The 26633-nt window shown below is 42.1% G+C and overlaps 1 protein-coding gene across 4 annotated transcripts in view; it reads left to right on the top strand.

Moving 5' to 3' along the window:
• nrxn2b (neurexin 2b) overlaps nucleotides 1–26633 on the top strand; it is an 884672-nt gene that overhangs the window by 53592 nt on the left and 804447 nt on the right. The window contains exon 2 of one of the 4 annotated variants that reach the window (XM_084043032.1): nucleotides 13856–13893. The exons of the other annotated variants lie outside the window; for them this stretch is intronic. Within the exon in view, the coding sequence (XP_083899158.1) occupies nucleotides 13856–13893 (38 nt within the window). The remainder of the gene's footprint in view (nucleotides 1–13855; nucleotides 13894–26633) is intronic. 4 annotated transcript variants of the gene reach the window in all.

Genomic DNA, 26633 nt, shown 5'->3' with positions numbered 1-26633 from the left:
TGTGTTTGTGTCAGATTCCTAAGCCTAAGCTGAGTGTTATTGGCTCAGGAATGCGTCAAAAACTTAAAAAATCTCCATGAATTCAAGTCTTCATAAATGATTAATACATTTTTGTGGGGTGAATTACTCCTCTAAACATATTACTTTTAATTTAATTCTTTACTATTAAATGTGTGAATGAAATACTTATAATCAGAAAAACAGATGGTCAAGAAAGAAGCTACACCTCTTCACTTTGTCCTCCTGTGACAGTCTCACCATGACTGACAGAACACTAAGCAGCTGGTATGAAGGTCAATGAAGCCCCACAGCAGTGGTGGAAAGTAACTCAGTACATTTACTCAAGTACTGTACTTGAGTAAATTTTGAGGTATTTTTTTACTTTACTAGAGTATTCACAATATTCAATATTGTTTTGCTTCTACTCCATCTCAGAGGAAAATGTTGTACTTTTATTCCACTACAATTATTTGAAAACTTTAGTTACTTTATAGATTTTGATTGTTATCGCAAACCATGCATTAACCACTTCAGCCCTATACTTTGATTTGATTTGAAAATAGCAGATCTACAATCTCACAACGCGTCGCAAAGCGACGCGTTGTGAGATTGTAGATCTGCTATTTTCAAATGACTTTTATACATTTTACACACTTGAAAACTTGAAAACTAATGAGCACTTTTACTTTTGGTGCGTCAAGTACATTTTAATGCCAAAACTTTTGTACTTTCAATCAAGTAAAATGTACTCATTTGAAAAATGTGAGTACTTCTTCCATCAATGCTCTTGATAGGCAGGCCTGTCTCAATCATCTGTCTCAATCGCCTGATTGCATTCATTTTGCATAATCGTTACAATCGTTTCTATTCATCTGTATTCAAACAGCTGGATGATTTAACAGAAATGTCATATTTCTATCATCATTTCCACATCTTGTCCATGCTTTTTGAACAACTTGTCTCTGCTCTGCTGCTTGTATTTGCATTATTCTCCTGATAAAATGATGCATGACATTTTGAGCAAAGTAGACTAGCTAAGGTATTGCTTACATTTACTTTGAATCAGTATTTTTTTAGACTATGTAAAACAAATGCTTACTTACAGTCTTACACTATTCACTTTGAAAAACAAAAAATTACATTCACACGTTTACCGTAGCCTATTATAGATGGTTGAGTAAATAAGGACTCGTTTGGACTAGAAAAACACATCAACAACTTAACCTGAATTTGAGATCAAGTTAGCTAGAGAAACATGAGCTCTGATGTAAACATCCAACTCATTCTAGAATCGTAATGTACAGCAGACATATCTCATCCTCTTAAAATCATATGTTAGGATCAGTTGTTCATGCTCACTCAAACAGTATTATAAGAAACATTCCCTGTGTTGTAGGCTGTGCATTGCACGGTCACAACATTCAAATGAGTAATGACTTGTTGACTGTGCTCTCGCATCCCCTGCCCCCCAGGTGGAATAGAAAGCATGGTGTTTACTAGGGCAATTTACTTGGGGACCCCCGGGCGGGTCCTCAAATGATTTTAGGGGGGTCCCCAGTTGATTAGCTTAATGTGCAAGATTGTTTTCTCACTCAACAGTAAACAAGCCAACATACAGTTTAAGTGTATAGAGGGTACCTGCACATTTCTAGAATAACAATTTAAGGATACAACCATTACTAGGATTTGATAAGACCTAAAGTAACCAACAAACTGTATTATAAATAATTGTCAAACATTGGCCAAATTGTCAAATATTACTTAAGAATGAGGCAAAAAAAAAGAAAATAGACGATCTTCAAGCTTGTAGTTCGGCTAGTAATTAGCTGTAGAACCGAGTCAAACTAAATGTAATGCCTAAACTGCTACAATTCCACACGTTTGTCAGGGTGGGGGGCCCCCAGTTCAAATGCGATTATTTTGGGGGGTCCCCAGTAAAAATATGATTATTTTGGGGGGTCGCGGCCTGAAAAGTTTAGGAACACTCGTATACTAGTTACGTACGCAACTCAACTACTTTCACTTGTGTTTGAGATGATTTTGTAACAGACTACGCAACACAACTTATCATAATAAACCGAGGGTTCACATTTCAATCTATGCATCTATAAAATATTGTGGGAATATAAAAGCCGTTTTGATAGCTAAATATTGGACAGGTAGGCCACACCACTTTTTGTTTTCTTACCCATGGCTTTGAGTCAGTTTATTCATGCTGATCGGACAACGGTTGAATGCTGGAGGTCATTCTGATTCAGATACACGGTATGTCAGGGGTCTTCAACAGGGGGTCCGGGACCCCTAGGGGGTCCTCAGAGCTACTATAGGGGGTCCGCCAAATCTTTGTGTAATAGGATTTAGTTTTTTTACATTAACCACTTGAACCCTAGAATTCATTTTCTGAGGGGAACATTAGCCGAAAATAGCAGATCTACAAGCTCTCAACGCCTCGCGCTGCGAGGCGTTGAGAGCTTGTAGATCGGCTATTTTTGGCATTTTTTTAGGTATAGAGGGAGAAAAGAGCAGACTAAGTTAAAAAAAAAACTTTAATCTGAAACACAATGTTATACAATATAGAGTAGGGGGTCCCTGCTTCATCTCTCTCTCAGCTAGGGGGTCCTTGGCCTGAAAAGGTTGAAGACCCCTGCGGTATGTCATATTTCAGTCAACCGGATTCATTGGGACTCGTTCAAAGCAAAAACACCGGCACATCTAAGGAAGAAAGGCGTGTATTGATCTCGATCCATTATCTAAATCGATTTGACCTCTGAGGTTGCTGGCGAATTGCGGCCTAAATCTTAGACACAGAGCTTTGCCTTCATGGTTGACTTTCAATGCAGCAGTGGTTCTCAAAGTAGGGTCCCCAGGGGTCCGGGTCCCCCCAGGGGTCTTTGTGTGTTTTTTTGATATATCTTGAAAGTATTGGAAAATGCTGCATGAATTCGAATTGAACACAAATCTTCTCTTCTGGGGGTCCCTGGCACAAAACCTTCTCAGATGGGGGTACGTGACCAAATGTATATCAATTTGGGTGTCCTTGGCACGAAAAAGTTTGAGAACTACCGCGACACAGTATCTATCAATCAATCAATCAATCAACTGTCTGCAGGGTATTCGTATATACTCTTACCTGCCACAGCCTATCAGCAAAACAATGTAATGAATGTCCTTTACAGCAGCACCTCAGCTTTAAGCTTTGTGAAACAAATCAATACTTCACTGCTCAGATGGAGAGGGTGCTAAAAAAAACAACTATTACAATTAGTATAGCCTGGCAACATGACTTTTTTAATCCCTTGTTTATCTTTCTCAAAGCACGGAAAATGACAGACACACACACACGCACACACACGCGCGCACACACGCACGCACACGCACACGCACACGCACACACACACTGTAATATTATGTTATTTTCAGTTTTTTTCTCCCCAACACTATTTCATCGCTGTCGGGCAGAAACCTTGTATCTCCATATTTCAACTTTTTAAAGTTTTTTCTTAGACGAAATCCCTGGTTCATCATACAAGTGTGGCACACAAAAAGTAGTTAAAATAGCCGATCTGCAAGCACACAACGCCTCGCATCGCGAGGCGTTGTGTGCTTGCAGATCGGCTATTTTCACTACTTTAAAACATTTTTTTAAAGAACAATAAAAAAGGAACGCTTTTGGATATACAAGCTTTCCACCTCGACAGCGCCGATTTAATCTAATTCCTGGCTTGTATCATTTATATTTTCTCTCCTTTTTGTCAATCCTTCCAGCGTAGATCGGGCTATTTTCACTATTTAAACAAAAAGTTTTTAAAACGACAACAAAAAACTGGAACGCTTTTGGACATATACGACCTTTCCCCCCCCGACAGGGACAATTTAATTCCTGGGTTGTATTATTTCAGTTTTTCTCTCTCTCTCTCTCATATTTTTTTCAATCCTCCCATCCATGTAATCCAGTGGCATGCTCAGCAGCACCTCTGGGGCCAACACCGTGGGGGCAGCTCCCAGACAAAGTCACATTAGCTTCTCTCAACCTTCCCTGGTGGTAATCGGCTCTGCCGGGTCAGGGCGTTTTGCAAGAGTCCCCCCCCCCCCTGCTCACCGTTAACCCATTTAGACCAGGAACGCATGGATTTCTTTGGCTATCTACAAGCTCACAGCGCGGCACCGAGTGCCACGCTATGAGCTCGTAGATCTGCTATTTTTGAAAAATCGGGAACATTCGTGAAAATCTTGGAACATATGTTTTTTAAAGCGAACATTTGTAAAATATTTAGTTCCAGGGATAGCCAGAAGCAAAGATTTGAGTTACTAATGTCCGCAAAAAAAAAAAGGAACAATGAAATATTTGCTCTCATGATTTTTCAAAAAATAGCAGATCTACAAGCTCATAGCGCGGCACTCGTTGCCGCACTTTGAGCTTGTATATCTGCTATTTTTCAATAGCCCTAAGAAGGTAGCGGCGCCTTTGATACATTTTGTCATCGATATGTGTTTATAATGTGTTTATAGCCATGTGTCACGTGAAGCTTGACCAATCACTTTGTTGACGCACCTGACCAATCAGAACGTTGACGCACACGGACAGTCAGGTATAGAGCGGCTAGCGCCGCTAAAAATGACACACATATGCTGCGTTCCCGGTCTTAAAGGGTTAATAGTTTAGAGAGAGAGAGAGAGAGAGAGGAGGGGGGGTGATGTTGGTAGAGAGGGGGGGGGGGGGGGTGTTGGTGCAGGAGTGCTACAACGGCTTACCTGGAGATTACAACATCAGCAGTTCACTCACAATGCAACCCCTGTAGGATTTGGCCAGCCATTAGCCCCTCTAGTAGTACTATGCTGATTTGATCCGTGCGCACTTGGGAGGATTGAGGGGACTTATTGGCCGGGGTGCATGGTGGCTATGATGATGACAAAGTATATTACGCAGATGGACTGACGCTGTTGCCGCACCCGGAGAATCTCAGAAATGGGGGGGATTGTATGGGAATTGTACTGACCCCCCCCCCCCCCCCAAGTCAGTACTCATAGATCTTAATTTTAATATAAAACATGGTACAATCTTGAAGGGATAGTTCACCCCCAAAATGACTTATTTTCTATCGATTAGTCACCCCATGGAGAATATTTCTTGGGTGGTGCAACCCGCCCCTATATGTGAGGTTTGGACATCGACCCAATTGCACTCCCCCAACCCTGCGCTGTGATTGGCCACCATTGTACCCCCCTAATCCTGCACCGTGATTGGCCACCATGACTCTATTCAGGACTGTGATTGGCTAGAAACACATGACACATGTGCATAGCCCTATAAATAGGACTATGCACTTAAAAAAAACACTTTTATGTTTTTTTTTTAAAGTGAATCACTTCCATCACTGTGATGACCACTGTGACCACACCACCCACTTCACACTGGGTGTGATTTTTTTTTTTTTTTTTTTTTCATTTCTAAGCCATTCATTTGATGACCGGCAGCACAAAGAGTCTCCTTTGTGTCTTCTTCCGGAGCCGCTGCCTATACCGGTACGCTGGTCCTCAAATTATTGACTCAGGAATGCGACAAAAACAAAAGAATATCCATGAATTCAAATCTCCATGGGGTGACTAATCGGTTGAAAAAAATAAAACTATCCCTTTAACTAAGTTGGATAATGTACAGTAGATTTCCTCGATAACCTGAGAAAACCCTGGCTTAGCTGTCTCCGTCTATTAGTTGACAACACTTTGAAATAATAATTAGTACATTTTGTATGACATGTTGTATTTTTCACATCTATAAATACCCACTTGAGAGAGAAATAAAGTGCGTTCATTTATTTTATTTTTTTATCTTTAGTACATTCGGTTTGATGTAAAGATAAAAGTGAACCTGAACACTATCTTCAGTATTGATCAAACTGTGACATTTGTAAGAAAACATAAATAGTCGTAGAATACTTAATATTCTTATATTCTATGCCCAGTTGGTATGCTCCAGTGAAACGTTTCTCCAACGCAACATTCCATTAATTACCTCTCTAGCCATCATTCTTCTCTGTCTGCCTGTCACTGACCTTGAGGGGGAAATGGTTAGCTTTAGAAGTCTAGAGATTTCTCAAATAAGATGGTTGATTATGTTGGTACATCTGAGATCCAGGGACGTGCACAGATAGACTCTAGGTGGCGCTAGAGCACCTGCCCTTTGCCCTCTTGACCAGAAGTGCCCTTTTGAAAAATTGATTTTTTTTTTGTTCCAGTTTACAGCAGGGGGTCCTCAGAGTTACTACAGGGGGTCCGCCAAATCTTTATGTGATATGATTTTTCTTTTTACCATAACCACTCGAAACCTAGCATCCCTTTTCTCAGGAGAACTTTAGCCAAAAATAGCCGATCTACAAGCGCACAACGCCTCGCGCTGCGAGGCGTTGTGGGCTTGTAGATCGGCTATTTTTGTTAAAGAGGTATAGGTGTAGAGGGGGAAAAAAAGAGCAGACCAAGTAAACAAAAAAAAGTATAATTTACTTGAGCACCTGCCCCTCAAAATGTCTGTGCACGCCACTGCTGAGATCCTCCCTGGAGAGACCACAGATGGAGCGCTAGGCTGTGCGGGTACGGGTGCTGTGTGGCTATGGAGGCCCCTGTTGTTGTTAAGCTGACAATGGAGGGTCTGAACGAACGGTTGCTGTTGCTGTGATGCTCCTGGTTGGAAAGGATGAGTCCATGGGGGCTTTTGATCGGTGGTGGAAAAAAGTACTCAAATTCATTACTTAAGTAAAAGTATCAATACTGCAATATAGAAATACTCTGTTACAAGTGAAACTCCAGAATTCTAAATTTACTTGATTAAAAGTACAAAAGTATTGGCATCAAAATGTACTTAAAGTACCAAAAGCAAAAGTACTAAAATGTTTGAAAATAGCAGATCTACAAGCTCACACCGCGTCGAGCTTGTAGATCTGCTATTTTCAAATAGCCTAGGTATAAAATAGGGCTAAAGTGGTTAATGTACATGTTCCATAATATCATAATTTATATCTGAAAAGTAACTATAGTATCTAAAGTTTTCAAATAATTGTAGTAGAGTAACAGTACAATATTTGCCTCTGAGATGTAATGGAGTAAAAGTATCGGAAATTGGAAATACTCAAGTAAAGTAAACTCAAAATTGTACTATAGTACAGTACTTAAGAAAAAGGTACTTAGTTACTTTCCACCACCGCTTTTGATCATGACGAAATGTCGGTGGATGACATTGTCCATCCTTTATCATCAAATACCTTCATCATCAACGTCTTGTGTTTGTGCTGTGTTGCCTGCATCTGCAGTAGCATGCGCGCTGGGCAGGACCTGGCTGCTTGAGTGTCTAAACGGAAGTACCGGAATTTGACGGAAGTATCGCCCAAGGAAATTACGCGGGGCGGCAGTGGCTCAGGGGTAGAGTGGCCGGTAGAGCGGCCGGATGGAAGCCGTGAGGTTTCCAGTTCGATCCCGGGCTCCCCCAGAGTTAGTGTCGAAGTGTCCTTGAGCAAGACGCTGAACCCCTAATTGCTCCCGATGAGCAGGTTGGTGCCTTGCATGGTTTCCTCCGCCATCGGTGCATGAATGTGTGTGTGAATGGGTGAATGTAATGCGCAATCTATGTAAAGCGCTTTGGATAAAAGCGCTATATAAATGCACCATTTACGTTGACGCTTTACAAATCCGTTTACATTCTGCGCGAATGAAACAAGTGTTGTGATTGGTCGAAAAATATAGTTTCCGGGGGAAATACGTACGGCGTAAGCCCCGCCCCTATAGACACTCTCTGCATTAGGTCGTGGCCAGGCTTTTCTCTTCGCAGATGAGTAAGGCTGGGAACGAGGCATAGCAGCATGTCATTATCCTTTTCCAGTACATGTCTACATTTTTGGGCCAATTAAACATCCAGTCGTGCTTCCATTTTTCTTCTTCTTGCATCAGCTTGTGCCTGTGAAATGCATGTTGATATTCACCACATGAACTTATAGCATCCCTATTCTTGGCAAGTCATAATAGGGGGAACATTCGGTGTAAATAGCCTGGAGCGTATAGATACATGAGGATCTATAAATGAATGAATGAACAAACTCTACTGTATCTATTTGCACTTCAACGTTCAATTAGCTGTTGCATTCCTACTCCGAGGATTTATTTCCCAGCCTGTTCTGTCCTCGAGTAGCTCTATTGTGTTGTAGCAGAATACTACTAATCATAACGGCATGGTTCATTCCCTTGCTAATTTCACTATACATGGCAACGCCTTGGCCCTCTTTCTTTCCGTCAGCAACGTGCCAACAAGCATGTTGCGGATGCCCGGGGAAACATTGGCAAGCCGCATTAAATCCTAACTTAATCAAGGGTCTTCCGCAATTGTCGCTAAATCAGCCCCTTTTAGTTGTTGGCTTTCCCTTTTAATTCATTACAAGTGAATGGGCTTTTATTGGCATGACCATTTTAACAGGAACCCGGGGAGCGTGCGCAGCCTTGTAAGGCTGAATCGACGGGGGTAATTTATGAAGGGATCGGCGGCAGACTCCGGGCCAAAGCTGGCGCGAAACAAACCGAGCCAAGAGAGAGAGAGAGAGAGAGAGATTAAGAGATTTGTAGTCTCGATCGCACCCACTCTCCCCGGCTTCTTTTATTGTCCCTCCAAATTCTTTTTTTTTTTCATTCTCGTCCCCGATGTGTGTTTGTTTTCCTGCTGCTCATCCTCCTTTCAATCATGGGTACATTGTCAATCTCGGTCTGGATCTCTCAGCCTTCATCTCCCGTATAGGGCTTTATTATGCTGTTTCTTTGTTTTTTCTTCTATTAGATATCCCACAGATCAAACCCCTCATATGTCCTCCCCAGTGACTCATAGTCATTATCGCTCTTTCGCTTGGCTCCAATTATTTTCCATGCGCTATCACAGTGGCGTATCCATTTAAAATGCGACGTTGAACTTCTTAAGCGCCGGTTCACTGTGAGGTTATAAGAGCAAACCTTTTGGCGTATGACATCGGAGAAGAACGAAAAAGTGAAACCGCGTACGGGTACGCCATCCTCATCTATTTGATGGTGGCCTGAAGGGGTGTTCTCTTCCCCTTTTTAATAATTTAAGATTCGGGGTCACCTTGCTTACAGGTGGAAGAAAAACTAAATCAAGGCACATTAAGTGAGGGCACTGAGGTGAGGGCACTCGGGTGGCGCAGGGGTAAAGTGCCTGCCTACTGCCACGGAGTTTAGAGCCAAATTCCAATACTCAAATGTCTGCCTCCTCGCGTCATCTGTCCTCCAGCATGGAGATGTTATGGTGAAATTGGTGACCTGACGAACCGTGTGACCATCTTGTGGACTTCACATAACGGGGTGATCTTTGTCACCGCACGTACTCCTATGGTCTTGGGCAGCGCTGGGAATGTAGGGCGGAGGTGGTGGCGACATCCTCCCAGCGGGGGTTTCTCACTGGCTGGTGAGCCAGTAGGGTACACCGATAGCAGTGGTGTAAAGCAACTTAAGTACATCTACTGAAGTGCTGTACTTAAGTACAATTTTGAGGTATTTTTTACTTTACTGGAGTATTTCCATTTCCCAGTACTTTCACTTCTGCTCCACTACATCTCAGAGGCAAATATTGTACTTTTACTCCACTACAATTATTAGAAAACTTTAGTTACTAGTTACTTTGCAATTGTCAATTATTATATTATAAAACATACATTAACTACTTTAGCCCTATTTTATGCAACGGCTATTTGAAAATAGGAGATCTACAAACTCACAACGCGTCGCATTGGGACGCGTTGTGAGCTTGTAGATCGGCTATTTTCAAACATTTTAGACTTTTACCTCTAACAGAGTATTTCTACATTGATTAAAGTATTGATACTTTTACTTAAGTAAAACATCTGAGTACTACTGAACAATAGTGGCAAGCAGTGGGAGGGATTTATTGCCATAATTATGACAAACAATTATTGGCTACCCTAAATGTTTCATGCACATAAAAAAAAACTACACTCAGATATGTCAACAAAAGTGATTGATATTTGTCCTCAGCAGTCAAATGAGGGTCGAGGCTGGCCAGGAATCTCTGCTCATACTGAACGTTTTGCTTTTGATACAATAAGGAATTGCTCATGCAATTCCTCCCGAGTGCCTTATTTCTTAAACAGGTCCCAGAGCAGCCCGGCTTAGTTTGGGGGGGGAGGGGTGTTTATCCATTGTCAATGACTATGCAGGATTAGCATTGCATTCCAACAACATTAACTACAGTGTGCTATAAGGCCCTTACCTTTTTCGATATTGATACACATCACAATATCGGCATGGAATGTCACATATCACATTGTTCATCACACTGGTATATATACATGGTGATTTAGACAAAATATGATATACCACGATTTACAATATTAAGACAATGCCACAATATGATTTCAGTGATGGATGATAAACAATCCATATTGATCTATTGGCCAGCTATAGCCCTCGCCAGCTACAAAGTCTTGTGTTTCCGTGAGTTATTGTTTCTGGCCGTCCCGTGGCTTTCCAGCCTGTGCCCCACCCGGCCTTGCTCACTTCCTCTGCCTTATTTCATATCTCAGCGATAAGCTCTCTCAGCCAGATTTTCTTACATCTCATATCTCCCTTCGATCTCCCTCTCTCTCTCTCTCTCTCTCTCTCCCCCCACCTCTCCTCCCCCCACTCCCACTCTCCCCTTTTCCTATTATCTCTCCTCCCTCCTCGCCTCTCCTCCCCTCCCTATCTCCCCCTGTCGTTCTAGCTTTGCAGAGATAAGGTTTGCTGTCCCCAGTGAGTTCTCGGTGTCGATACTAATGTGACGCTATAATTGATGAACCGTCACCCTCACCCCCCCCCCCCCCCCCCCGCCCTCCCTCACACACCCGTACATTCCCTCTGCTGACCTTCCCGCTCGAGTGCCTTATTGCGAAAAAATATTTCTTGCTGCACAATCACATGCCAGTCACCCTGCTGTATATATGCCATACTTATTTTTTGAAGTGGTGCTAGCCACTTCTACGAGTGACTTTTTGTGTATGTGCTGTATGTCTGTCTGTCTGTCTGTCTGTACTGTATGTCTCCATGTCTCCACTAGCACGAACACCTGCAGCTGATAGCAACACAAACCTGCACCTCATTACAACACAAAGAGAAAGGCACAGCATGGCACTCACACACACATGCGCCTCTTAGAAAGACACACACGCACACGCGCACGCACACACACACACACACACACACACACACACACACACACACACACACACACACACACACACACACACACACACACACACACACACACACACACACACACACACACACACGGAGAGACACTGTGCGCACGCATACTCAGGGGCACACACACGCACGACACGTGTTATAGCAGCAGCCTCCAGTTTGGATGTTTAAATGGATAGTTCACCCAAAACATTTCTTCTTTTCTATCGATTAGTCACCCCATGGAGACTTGAATTGATGGATATTCTTTTTTTTTTTGTCGCATTCCTAAGGTGATGACCAGCAGTTCCGGTAGGAGATACAAAGGAGACTCTTTGTGTCTCCTGTCGGAACCGCTGCCGTTCATCAAATTATTGGCTTAGGAATGCGACAAAAACAAAAAAAATATCCATGAATTCAAGTCTCCATGGGGTGATAGAAAAAAAGTAGTTTTGAGGGTGAACTATCCCTTTAATTTGCAGTATTTGCAACACCTGCTGTGATTTGCTTCAAGTGGCGCTGGTGAGAAGCCTACTGAAATGAATGGACATGGATCAATAGCTCAATGAAATAAACCCATCAAAGGCAGCGCTTACTTCACACCTTTTCCACAGGAGAAATCCTGAGATTGACTGAGATTTCAAACTATTGACCTTTCAATTTGATTGCAAAGCGACGCCGTCAGCTTGTAGATCAGCTATTTTCAGTGAACAGATTTGGTGTAGAGGGGGAAAAGGAGGGAGCCCCTGTGTGACACTGTATATAGGGGTTTAAGTGGTTAACAAACGTCCTCCACACCCTCCCCCTCTCATAAAAGAAAAGCATGCGTGATGTTTGAAGATTGCACATTACAGCGAGATGAGAGGCGGCCGAGTCAATTGGCAGTGGCCACTGGCCAGGTCAGAAAAAGTCACATTCTCTATAATGCGTTTTTTACATAATGGCACTCAGGGAGGAACACAGTGTGGTTGTCAAGCTGGATCAGGTGGGATCTACCGCTCTCGACGGATCCCCAATTACATTATGGGATGCTTCAATCCCAGGCTCCTTAAAACCTGAGTGCGACGAGTGTGTCCATTTTTAACATGGAGTGAATGGAAGTGAATGAATCACGGTGCCACACTGCCCTCGTTGAGCTATACGCTGGACCACTCGGAGAAATGCCAAGGACCTTGAGACCGCCTATTGCCAGTGGAGAGCGGCGACTTCGAGACGCTAATCCTTGCGGGTTGAAGGGCTGCTTATTAGGAAAAAAGCTTTGACGTCAGCCGTCGTCGTCAGCATCTTAATAACACATTCCCTGCCAGGGCGTTTTCTAAAACAGGCTGCAGCCTCTGCCAGCATTTTTTTTTTTTTTCTTACCTTTTCAAGTAGTCACAGAATATTTATCTCCAGTATGATCGATTCCCCTCATGGTTGCTAATCACAGAGGGTTTCACTGTGCTTCCGCTAAAGAAAAAAGAAAAAGAAATGTTTCGCCAAAGATACATAGTGAATCACAGGAGCCGAGATACAGAATATTTCCCAAATACTTTAACCAGGAAGTGAACGGAGCAGTAAATCTTTGGATCACGTTATCTCCATTTTTTAAAGATGTTTTAAAACGTCTTTGGCAGGCAAAGTGTTGTATTTGTGTTAGATGGACCGACACACAGACTGGCATCAGAAGTGATGCTGAACGGTTCCTGGCGGCTTTGATATTGCAGCTGGAAACAGCCGGGCGCCTATAGCTGTCACACGGGACGGAATCGCTGACGTCACCCTCCTCCAATGGGTTCTTCTTTTAGACTTATTTTTATGCTCGTTGGTGTCTGGTGCTGCTGCGTGTCTGGGGTTTTTTAGAACAGTCCTGCTGTCATTTTCGATAAGTGCAAATGGCCTCTGTTTGACTGTGACTGGCTTCTGTTCTCCACGGTAGTCGCGCGGTGGGAGTTTAATGAACTACCGCAATTAGATGTTCTATGGCACTAATTGTGTTCTGTGTGGGCTGAAAGCAGCGGGAATGTTCCATATGGCTTCCTGTGATTGACACACTCATATGCCACTGAATATTGTTTTACTTACCTTTTTTTTTCTTTTTTTGCTTCATTACTTTATATAGATTTTACCCTCCTTGCTGCTTATATTAGAGTTATGCTTGGGCATCAAATCCAATTTGCAATTTTCTGAAATTGGAGCTCTTGCGGCCGTTGCATAATGAGGGTGACTTTTCCCCCCCCAGAGATGCAGAAATGACCGCCTCATGTGACATTGAGTGAAAGTGAAGGATTTATTGCCTTACTTTAGGTTTAATACTGAATCTCTTAAACCCTACATACTTTGTTGACCAGGGTCCCCCTGGGGTCTATACCAGAGGTTCCCAAGTACCCCCGGTCCACAGACCGGTGCCGGTATGTTATCTGTCCCATGCAAAAATGTAAAAGCATTTAAAAGTCAGTCACAAGTTGTCAACTAGGATTTAAATGTAATCTCAACAAAATGAATGCCTAATAGTAGTACGCTATTTGAGAACTGGTGTTTCATCACGGAAGAAAATGCATGAAAAAACTGCATCTAATCAGATTTTGGTCAAAAAGGAGTTCATTTGTCAGGACAGGTTTTGCTACACAGTCACTGGTCATTGGCTTCGTAGGACAAAATCGACAGCATCCATCTCTAATGTCAGCCAGGGTGGCAGTGAGTGACACGACCCTCAAAGGGGGACATTTTGAAAAGCTTATGAATTGGCCTCATGGTGGCTCAACCCCTGTTCATCTTTGACGATAATCACCAGGCCTGTCAGGGAGAGCGCCTTACTCGTCTGCGCTTCAAACATCCGGACAGGTTCTGAAGAAATATGAAATGCCTGGCCTTTTCTCCGAGAGCACCGAAATGAATTTGTCGCATAACTGAGTGCTGGGCCATTAGTTTCATTATTTAATTGTGGCGAGCCGTGAAAGATATTAATATAACCTCCAATGGAGTTAAACGTCAAGGTTAAATATAGTGAAAAATGACTCGAGTTGAAAATCAAATGTCATTAAGTCAGCTGAGCTGCAGAGTCCTAATGCAGTACACACACACACACACACACACACGCACACACACACACACACACACACACACACACACACACACACACACACACACACACACACACACACACACACACACACACACACACACACACACACACACACACATGCAAAAAATGCACAGTCATTGCACGTACTGCTGGTAGCAACATTGCACACAGTGAAATTTGTGTACTTTGAGCTTCCTCGCATGTGACAATAAACACCCTTGGACACTTGAATGAGGCATAAGCAGATTTTTCACCATTTCCCCAACACTGACACTGCATTTATGCTCCAGCTCTTCCCCCAGCCTGGGTGTCCAATCACCAGCCAAGGTTTTGAGGCTGGAATGCAGTACTTTTCTCCACCGAGTGTTGGAGGTCACGACTTGCGAGCGTGTAGATCGGCAATTTTCACTGCTTTTGAAGACTTTTGAAAACTAATGACAACAGTACGTAAAACTGGCATGGCTAAATGATTCATGTATTAAACATTGACAAAGACTAAAACTAGGAAAATGTTTCTCTACTAGAGATGTATTGGTGTAGTGGATTTGTTTATGGTTATATCTGAGTCAGAGTGACATGCCTAGACTATATGGGCATATTGGGTTTGTTTATGGTTATGTGTGAGTCATAGCGACATGCATATACAGTATGAGCACAGGGACGTGCACAGATAGACTCTAGGTGGTGCTAGAGCACCTGCCCTTTGCCCTCTTGACCAGAAGTGCCCTTTTGAAAAAAAGAAAAAAAACTTTTTTTTTTCCTCCAGTTTACAGCAGGGGTCTTCAACAGGGGGTCCGGGACCCCTAGGGGGTCCTCAGAGTTACTACAGGGCGTCCGCCAAATCTTTATGTGATATGATTTTTCTTTTTACCATAACCACTTGAAACCTAGCATCCCTTTTCTGAGGAGAACTTTAGCCAAAAATAGCAGATCTACAAGCCCACAACGCCTCGCGCTGCGAGGCGTTGTGAGCTTGTAGATCGGCTATTTTTGGCAAAGAGGTATAGGTGTAGAGGGAAAAAAGAGCAGACCGAGTAAACAAAAAAAAGTATAATTTACTTGAGCACCTGACCCTCAAAATGTCTGTGCACGTTTGTTTATGGTTATGTCTGAGTCATACTGGCATGCCTACAGTATGTAGTTGAATTGGGTTTGTTTATGGTTATGTCTGAGTCATAGTGACTCCCCCGTCCGTCCGTCCGTCCGTCCGTCTCGTCTCGAGCAGACCACTCAACTTTTTGTATAGGTGAACCTCCATGAGGACATGTTTCTCGGCTACAAAACAGCCTCTCGTCGTTCGATCAACAGGCCTCTTTCACCTCCTGTTGACCCCCTTGCTCATCTCACCCCAATCCGGTCGCTTCTCATTAGGCGCGTGATCATCACTTGCCTAATTAGTGCACCCGGAAGGCACTATCGCCGTAGCGCACGGAAATATCCATGCTGCTAGACTGCTGTTCGCACATTCCAGAAGCTGTCTGTTTCCCAAGGGATAAGTTATGGTTGTATTTATTGAAAGAGTTGGTGTGAGAATTTTTTTTTGGGGTGTATGCATCATACTGTATCAGTCCATATCACCTCTTATACAGCTTGAAAGTGAAAGTTATGTTTAAAGGTAGGGTAAGTGATTTTCTTTTGTTAAAATAAGTGTTAAATAGCTTTATATTCTGATAGTACTCATTGCTATAGAGTGTTTGTTCAGTAAAAGGAGTCTCCTCGTCTCTCCAGCTCTTTAATAAACACAAAATACATTTTCGTTTCAGTTTCAGTTTCATTTCCAATTTTATCCAATCAGGATAGAGAACTCAATCAGGATACAGATTAAACAAGTGAAATTGGAAGTGATGACACTAAGAAATGAGCATACAAAATTGGAACTGGAACACTATAAAAATGAAGCTTAAAAATGGGTACTTTCTCCTGATTGGCTGAGATTTTGACACCTACCGAAAAATGTATTTTCTGTTTATTAAAGAGCTGGAAAGACGGGGAGACTCCTGTTACTGAACAAACACTCTATAGCAATGATTACTATCAGAATATAGTGCTTTAACCTTTTAACAAAATACTTTTTGTTTTAACCAAAAAATATCACTTACCCTACCTTTAACTTTTGCTCTTGTCTCTGCCCCCACCCACCCACCAGTGGTGGAAAGTAACTAGGCTACTTACTGTAGGCTACTTAAGTACAATTTTGAGGTACTTTTACTTTACTGGATCATTTCCAATTTGCAATACTTTTACTTCTACTCCACTACATCTCAGAGGCCAATATTGTATTTTTACTCCACTACAATTATTTGAAAACTTAAGTTACTAGTTACTTTGGAGATTTGAATTACTATAACAAAACATACATTAACCTCTTCAGCCCTATTGAAACTTTGCCTATTTGAAAATAGCCAAGTAGGCTATTGTAGATCTGCTAATTTCAAAGCATTGTTATACATTTTTGGAAAATTGTGAAATGGGGTATTCTGCATAATCAGTAGTTATAGGTTTAATGCGAATACTTTTTTATTTTTTACTCAAGTACATTTTTGAATACCGGACTTGTATTTGTAACAGAGCATTTCTACATTGTGGTATTGGTACTTTTACCTAAGTACAAAATGTGAGTACTTCTTCCACCATTGCCCGCCCGCCCGCCCATCTCGCTCTCGCTCTCTCTCTCGCTCTCGCTCTCGCTCTCGCTCTCTCTCTGTCACCTTGACCTTATATGAAACCCTCTCCCTGTGCCTGGGGACATGTCAGCCCTGGTCTGTATACTGAGCCTTGTCCTCTAACGTGGTTATTTCTTTAACGTTTGACGGGTGACACACAGGACATATGGGTCGGGTCCACTCGTGTTACTAGACCTACCTTGACCTCCGCCTGACCCGCATAACATTTGAACAAAAGAACATGTGGTAAATTGAGGCATAAACTGCGGTTTAGCAGGCTGGTAGATGTAATAAGAAGTGGAGGAGAAGAGACATCAGGTTCCCAGGTTTCCATATTCACCATTTATTTCAGCATCAAGTAGCATCATAGCAGAAGAAGCCAGGAGCCGAAGCCCCTGGCCTAACAGCCAAGCAGAGTGTCCCTGATTGATTAGCAGACGCCAGTCTGGGCCTGAGTCAACACACTATTATTCTGACTTTAGCTTTTTGTAGATTACATTCTATATGTTTTTACTTGCATACTGGTTAAAATATAACCAGATACGACAAACACACAATAAATCCAATGAATGAATACAAGAACATGATTTATTATTTGAAAACTTTAGTTACTAGATGATTATATTACAACACATACATTAACCACTTTAGCCCTATTTTATACATAGGCTATTTGAAAATAGCCGATCTACAAGCTCACAACGCGTCGCGATGCGACGCGTTGTGAGCTTGTACATCTGCTATTTTCAAGCATTTTAGTACTTTAACTTTTGGTGCTTTAAGTATATTTTCATGCCAATGCTTTTGTACTTTTACTCAGGTAACATTTTGCACACAGGCCTTTTACTTGTAACAGAGTATTTGTTATAATATTGCTGTATTGCAGAAGGCTAAGGAGCTGCAGTTGACAGCGGGTCCATTCTGTACGCATACCAGCGTTTGATGACGACCCGCATAGCATTCGAACAAAGGAACAACACACAATAAAATCCAATGAATGAATACAAGAAAATAATGTAACTCTGAACTAATGAACTGTGGGATCCTTGTATATCTCCTTGGAGAATCAATCCGGGAACCCAATCACTTATTATTATTATTGTTTTGTTTTATTTTACCTCTAGGGCAAGCTCATTTCATTACCTGAATAACAGGAAATCAGGCGTGGCCTGATTTCCTTTATGCTAATTCCCTCGCTTCCTGCTCAAGGGCCTACCCCCCTAGGAGAGCTCCTTTTCAACTCTAAACAGCGATCTTTGCTGTACGATTTTCAATGCAAATTGAAAATCTGTCTTGAGAGATTGGAGGATAAACAAACAGCCGCAGACGTCCAAAACAATCAGACGTGCGGGCCAACATACAACAGCATGCTGTTAGTCAGTAATGAGACAGACTGGATGGTTGCATAGACAGACACAATCTACGCATGGGTGACCACCCAGAACGAGCTAACGCTGGCTTCATTGTCTCTCTGCCTGGCAACACCAGGTTGCCAGGTTTGGAGAGAAACAAGCAACAAGCATTAGCTCGTTCTGTTATTAGCGGTAAGCTTGTCGGGACTTTCAGCGCCGTCGGTATCATGGGACTCCACAATGAGTGCTTGGAGAAAAAAAACAGACTTTGCATTTGTTAAAATAGGTGAATTTGGGCTATTCACGCGCCTCCTATTATGCCAACGGTGGGGGTCGACAGGGGGATCTGTGGAGTAACTCAATGGGCATTTCTACGTTGGTGAGTGATTTGCCACACATCAAAGATAACACTTAAAATGCGCGGATGTCTCCTTTTAAGTACAGTACTTGAGTAAATGTACTTAGTTACTTTTGGACATGGACACTTAGTTACATGGGAATAGCATGTCCTCATCACTGTTATAAGCCCTACATCTAGGACGAAGAAGGAAAACAACATGTATTACAGTTCTTAAAAAGTTTTAATTGGCGGCTACAACTATAACATCGTCAGAATGCTGCTGAAGGCGAACCTAGGCTAAATGTCATATTTAATGACAAGTCAGGCTCAGAACCGTACCACAAACGGACAGTTAAACACTGAATCACCAAGACAAGGCTCTGTTCTCATTATCTACATTAGTAAGTGTTTCGAATAACTTGAATGCTGACACGGCGGCATGGCTAGATGTGTTTGTGGCACTCAAGAGATATTTTTTCAAGATCTTTCTGGGTCTTTTTCTGCCTTTTAATTATAGTTTGTAGTAGAGATGGACAGGAAACAGGGGGAGAGACTCGAACCTGCGGTGGCCAGCGGTCAGCGGTCCGGGCCACAAGATATATTTTTGAACTTATTACAATCTGTGTGGTTGGACACATTTACTTTTGGACACACGCGCATGCCACCCAGGTGAAACCAGCCGTTAATTTACGTTAGAATACGGAGATAGGAGGTTTCTGCCCGACAGCAACGGGCATACAGTATATATACAGTAAAAGACAGAAAACCTCCCACTGCTTCTCTCAGGAGGGGACCGCACACTCCAATGACGGTGGACAGGACTCACTTTTTATTGTATTTTCTGCACGATGTGTTTCACCGCGTTGGCTTCGTCAGGTGCTATGTAGCATCATATAGCACCTGGCGAAGCCAACACGGCGAAACGTGTCGTGAAAAAAATAATAATTAAAAATGAAGCATTAATTGAGTCCTGTCCATCGCCATTGGAGTGTGTGGTCCCTTACTGAGAGAAGCAGTAGGAGGTTTTCTGTCTTATGTACATTATCTTGCCTACCAGCACCTCCACCCTGGATGTGCGCTACGGCTACCTGATTTTATATTATATATATATATATATATATCTGTCTGCCCCTCTCTCACCTTTCTCTTGTGTTGGCATTTTCCTGTGCTTCTGCCAAACTGATGTCAAACCGCCCGGGAAAATAGAAGCCCTTTTTTTCTGTCCGTCTTTTGCAATCTCAATTCATTGTCTGACACTCTGGTCAAACAAAACAATGTATGTAGCCTGAAAATGTCTCCACTGCGGCTTAGCATTGGCCCACAAGGCGGGGGCTGTGTGAAATAATACTTTGCATTTCAAGTGTATGTATCTATCATGCACGTTATGCATATATTTCACACTGCCCATATTGATATGATATCTGACCTATCTTGTTGTTTCTATGTTTGTCTATCTATATCCTTCCACCTTTCTTGAAACTGCAATGATGGAGCTTTTACGACAACATATTTCACACACTTATTTAATACAATTATTTATTGTACAGTATTTCACAATATAAACCATTGTGTCTCACAATTAGCGTGTGTGTGCGTGTGTGTGTGCGCGTGTGTGCGTGCGTGCGTGCATGTGTGTGTGTGTGTGTGTGTGTGTGTGTGTGTGTGTGTGTGTGTGTTCACCTGAGCTCCAATAGTGAGCCCTGCAGTTTTTTCTTTTGTTGTGTTTTTGTTGTCGTGCCAACACACATAACAGATAATTTCTCTCACGGAACAGGGTTTCTACCTACGTGCATCACGTGTAATCACAACTGACATTCGGGGCTTTTCTCCGAGACCTTCTCCACAGTCGAGAGCAAAGTAGAGCACAGTAAACATGTTATTACGCGTTGACAAAGCTACAAGTGTTGTTACGCCGCTTTAGTTTGGATGTTTGGTTGCAGGCGCGTAAAGGTCACCGGCAAGTGTTTGATATCAATTATGGTGATTCCAGGGTAGCCACGCTTCACTAGAAACATAAGCACTTTGTTGTTAAAGTTAAGTATCACTCCGGTAGAGGTAGTTGAAGCATCTTGACAAGATGAACATGGCAGCAATTATTTTAGTGGCTGTAAGTGTTTTAGTGCTACTTTGGGGAAAAAATGGTGACATGCTCACACACTGTATCAGTCAACCTAACAGCCACTTACTTGCCTTAAGAATGACACAATAAATGGGTTTTATCAGATGTGCAATGGAAAAAAATATATATTCATATGAAAATATATATTCATATGAATATGATGTAGAGATTCTGATTCTGATTCTGATTCTGAAGAGCAGAAAATTGTGTTGAGGAACGTCATTCTGCAGGGGCATTGAGAGATATTGCAGTGTGGCTTTCAGGTGAATTAACAGTCACTGAATCATGACATCAGAAGAAAGTCAAGCATGCCGACTGCACTTCAATTATTGACTCTGATGATAGACTATGCACAACCATAGGACATTAGAGTATCGAGCTGGATTTCTATGAGGTTCCGCTCTCTCAGTTGTGGTGGGCTGTACATAGGATCTCCTTTACAGGGCTCACCCAGTAGTCATACTGGTTAGTGGAGGCATGCTAGCAACCTAGAGGAAACACTTGTCTAATCTCTTTTAATCTGTCCTTTTCTGTCCTTTTCATCTGTTTTAAGCATTATTATCAAATACATGTTGACTCTCCGAAGGCCAAATGATCTAGGTCAGGGGTTCCCACACTTTTCCATGCCGTGTCCCTATAAAAAAAGAACAAAGAAACGAAATCAGCTATTATGGAAAATAATAATATTCCAGTCGGGTGAAGTTGTCATCATTTATAAGGAAGATTTCAGCAGAGAGACAGCATACACAGATCAATATAGCCAGGCCTCCTGGCCTGACCAACAGCCCCTCGGGGCACAAGCCTCTTGAACACCCATCTAACACAGTTCTTATAGTCCACATTGTACCAGAGATGCTATTCTAAATTGTCATATAAGGTATGTAATAAAGATAAGAGCGAGGTACAGACATACAAATAGCTGACACAGTGAGAGTAGCATGGGGGAAACAGCTCAGCTGTTAAATTGACAGCTGTAGCTGAGTTGGAATTAGCACATTCATGTCGTCACCTTATTAAACTAATGGCCTAAGTCATTTTTTGAGGAAATTATATTTTTGCCTAAGTCAGGTCCTCATGACACTGGCCACCTCTGGTAAAATGGCCCAACTCCTAATTGAAAAGGATCATGCTGTTCCCTCCCCTTTTAGTATAATGGCCTAACTCCCTAGTGTGACTTACGACAAAATAGGCCTTTTGTTTGGCCTAAGTCACATGTTTTTGTGACTTAAGCCAAATTATTTACTGATTTAGGCCATTTTGTAATTTGTTTTGCTTTTTATTTTGGCCTAAGTCAGATTTAATCCTAAACCTATTTCAATCTCTTATGTTACATAACTGACAGACAGTGTTAATTCTATTTAAATAGTCATAATTTGTTATAAACATTTTGGGTGAAATGATTAAGAAATATCATATGGTTTTGTTCTGGATCAGTTTTTTATTTTTCCTGAAAACCTTGAAAAAATGACTTAGGCCATTAGTTTAATAAGGTGACGATGTGAAACCTTGCTTCAATGAGATAACCAACAAATACACAATATATATACTTTGTAAAATCTATTAATTTATGCCACCATACAGCAACAATAGACACATTTTGCCAATTAAATTAATACATTTTTCATTAATTCCTTATATTCTTTTTTCTTTTATTTTTTTCTGTCCTTTCCAATTAGCCATTCTGGCGGCCCCCACTTTGAAAACCACTCGTGTTAGCCTAGCTTTGATTTGAACCTAAACCCCATTGGTTACTTTCAATTATGTGCGTGGAAAAGGGGGTAAATGCAATGATGGAGAGAGGTGGCTATTTTTCTGTGCAGGCGTGCCTTCCTTCCCCACGCTAAATCCTTTAGTTAGCTTGGCAAGGATTAGGGCTGGAAAGTCTCTCATTTGCCTCCAAAGGCCCCAGGGATTCAGAAGCAGGAGAGAGAGAGAGAGAGAGAGAGAGAGAGAGAGAGAGAGAGAGAGAGAAAAAAAAATGTAATCCAGCTTTTCTCAACTGCTCTCGTCCGAGTTTTACTGTTTAATTTTTTTTCAATTTCTTCACAGCCTGCATGTGAATTTTTTGCTCACTTTAATCTCGGCGCCACGTGCTCCTGATTAATTTGGATATTTCCTCCTCCCGCCTTTTGTTCTGCATTTGAGGTCGGTGTTATTTGCGCCCCAATTTACTGTGAGAGGAGAGAAATTGCCACATTTGGCCGGCTGCCAATTTGAACCGGGGGGTTTATATGCCTACAGTATGCTTTTGTTTTGAGGTATTCTCATTAGTGTCAGATTGGACAGAAATGGAATGGGGGGTGGGGGGGGGGGGGGGGGGGGGGGGGGGGTGGAGGAAGAGTCCTTACGTCTCTCTGGGGCAGGTTTCTAAGCCCCGGGTAAGAAAGAGGCCTTGTACCTCACCTCGATGTCTGGAGGAAGGCCTTTAACCCGTTAAAACCGGGAAGGCATCTGTGTAACCACTTTAACCATTATTTTATACTTTGGCTATTTTTTTTGAAAATTCGTGAAAATGTGTGCAAATCATTGAATATATATATTTTAAAGCGAACATTTCTAACTCAAATCTTTGCTTTTGGGGGGGTCCCTGGAACCGCATATTTTGAGATGGTGGTCCGCGGTCAAATACATATCATTTTGGGGTGGTCCTTGACATGAAAAGGTTTGAGCACCACTGATATAGCAACATATAGTTTTCAGAAAACTATTAGGATTTAGAAGACATTTGTAGAATCCCTGAAGCAAAGATTGGAGTTACAAATGTTCGCTTTAAAAATATATATATATTCAAACATTTGCAAGAAATTTCACGATTTTTCAAAAAAAGACTGTAGATCTACAAGCTCCTAGTGCGGCACTCGGTGTCGCGCTATGAGCTCGTAGATCTGCTATTTTTTTAATAGCCAAAGAGATCTCAAAATGACACCGATGCGTTCCCGGTCTCAATGGATTAAGCTCTGAAAGAAAAGGCAAAAAAGAAAACGTGTTCGCCACGGTCTCCCGTGGATCCCGGGAACACTACACTGAAAAAGACTAGGGATCCCTACGGAGCTGAAATGCCCGAGGCTGTGTAGGATCTACAGTAAGGTAATGAAAATGCGCTGCGGGATAAAAGGTAATGGCTGAGTAAAGACTATAGCAGGAGCTATCAACACTATAAAGGGGATAACTTCAGAAAGATCTACAAGCCAGTGTATCTGAACGAAATAGTGTATCACCCCCTAGCTGTGACACAACCCCTTAAACTCTATAGTTGAAAGGAGTTCTGTTGTTTACAGAAAGAGAAATAAAGGGAGAAAGAAGAAAAAACATTTTAGAAAAACATGGTATCTACTAGGGACGCGCCGATAATGGAAATTCTTGTCCGATACCGGTGTTTAAAATAACAATTTAGCCGATAGCCGATATTTGTTTATTTCGTTTGTGCCGTTATTATTTCCCCTTTTTGAGCGAGGGAAACAAAAAAATCTTCATTTTACGAAATAACTGTTCAGGATCTGCAGGAACACAACATAACAGCCTCCTAACTCCTGTAACTTTAACCAGCAAAACAAAAAAAGAATAAAAAAACGCAGATACCGGCAAAAAAATACCGATAGTGGCAAATATCGTCCGATACCGATATGTGGCCGATATATCGGTGCATCCCTAGTATCTACATATTTACACTGCAGCATATCCATCCATACTGTGTGTACAGGTTTAGACATAAGGCAATCTGGGAACCCATCGGCAAAAATCCTTTGAATTTGCCTCTGGGGGCACCGTGTAGAGACCGGATGTGTAAAGGGAGTTGCCCTTTTGATTAATAATTTGATTAATCATTAATAATATAAATCTGCAAGGCAACTAGAATTAACTAAAGCTGTCAAATAATTGTAGTGCAGTAAAAAGTACAACATTCGCCTCTGAGATGTAGTGGAGTAGAAGTAAGGTAAAAAGTACCTTGAAATTGTACTTAAGTACAGTGCTTGAGTAAATGTACTTGGTTACTTTACCCTGCATCTAAGAGTGAAAAAGGTCATGAGATATGAATTGTACAAATAGGTGTGGCCATGTAACCTTCTCGATAGATAAATGAAGACGGTCCTCGCGGAACTTTGTTGGTTGATGGTGGTAAGTTAACACTGCGCGTATTACAATGGTTCATTCGGATTATGTCACTGGAGTGCTTTGGTCTTTTCCTGAACGGCAAACTGGTTCACGTGCCAAGGCGAGTCGTGTCTCGAAATGAGAACTCTCGCTCAAATGAACAAAGCTAACACGACTCTGACTGACGTTCATTGCCACGCACTTGCGTAGGAGGAAGGGTGACTGGATACCCTGGCTCTCTTCGTGAGCCTCTACCTTTGAACGTAGGCGGTGTCAGGTGTGACAGAGGGAAAGAGAGAGCGAGAGAGAAAGAGAGAGAGAGAGAGAGATAGAGAGAGACGGGGAGAGACAAAGGCAGCCAGAAGGCTGCAGTGGAAGTTCTGTAGGAAAGTGAGAGGGACCGTGACGTGAGATATGAGAGAGGCGGAGTTGCGACTGACAATGAAACGATGGAACATGATTCCTGTTTTTGTAGTTGTCTGGTACAATGACAATAAAGAGACTCTGATTCCGATGAGACAATGAATATTTTAAATCAACATTTGTTTTGAAAATTAGAGGTCTAAATCAGTGGTTTTCAACCTTTTTCATACCATTATATATTCGGCATTTGAGCCACGGACCACCATTTGATGGGATTTAGACTCTCAGACCCAAGACTTAGAATATTGTGTTGGTCATTGGATAATATTTTGTCCACAATTCCATGCTGTATTGATGTTGGTACCATAGGAGAGACAACAGGCAAACGTTGATCAAAATAACAATTATTTAATTAAGTAATGCAGATGTTTAACAATAATTTAACTCTTGAGAGCGTAAAATGAAACCGAATGGACCCGTAAGGGTCCATTCGGTTTCATTTTACGCTGTCAAGGGTTAAAGATCTATAAGGGTCCATTTGGTTACCAACTCCACATAATTTCGCTGGGGACCACCTGGAACCCCTTCAAGGACCACGGTGGTCCCCGGACCACTGGTTGAGAACCACTGCTCTAGTACAATGACAATGAAGAGCCTCTCATTCTGACGAGACAATGAATATTATAGATCAACATTTGTTTTGAAAATTAGAGGTCTAAATAATTGTGGCGCCATATTATTTTTATCCACAGTGTATTTGTGTGTATAGTATACCGTATGTGTGTTTACACATAGACCCAGGAAAAAAAAGGAAACGGGAGTGTTAATTTAAAGCTGAAGGTGTAAAAAATCTGCTGTGTTCCATGTGTAAGTGGATTTGTGGCTGACCTTGATTCGCCCACTCTCCCTGTGCAACCATACGCAGGTACAGTACGTTTATACATTTTCCGAATCATCATGAAATCTTAATACTAAAAGCGACAGCGCAAACGGCACCCCTTCCCACAGCCGCACAGGCCATTCACGGCGGCCTTGTATATGAAATATACAGTAGCTGGATTTATATATTTCATCTCTCTCTCTCTCTTGCTCTCTCTCTCTCGTTGGCGCGAACTGAGTGCTTGACCTCCACAGTTTCCCTATAACGCCTTGTGACGCTGTGACACAAAAGGGCTTTGACGCCGTTTCTAGTGTATCCTTCTAGCACCGCTCGGCTGATAGCACCTTTTCTCTCTTTTTTTTTTGTACCGTGCATGAAAAGCTTCACGCACAATGAACCACTTTAGCATGTAGGTTTACCTTCAGAAACACCGTTGATTGCGGCGGCGCCGCAGCTCGGTTATGAGGAAAAAGAAAGGAAAAAAAAGCAGCCGCATCAAGGCTGATGCCCCAGGAGCCACAATAGAGGATCAGAATG

Source organism: Gymnoscopelus microlampas (assembly GCF_963454915.1).
Source record: "Gymnoscopelus microlampas genome assembly, chromosome: 19".
Lineage (NCBI taxonomy): Eukaryota > Metazoa > Chordata > Actinopteri > Myctophiformes > Myctophidae > Gymnoscopelus > Gymnoscopelus microlampas.
The sequence above is the reverse complement of the archived record's forward strand: the minus strand, read 5'-3'. Positions and strand labels throughout refer to the sequence as shown.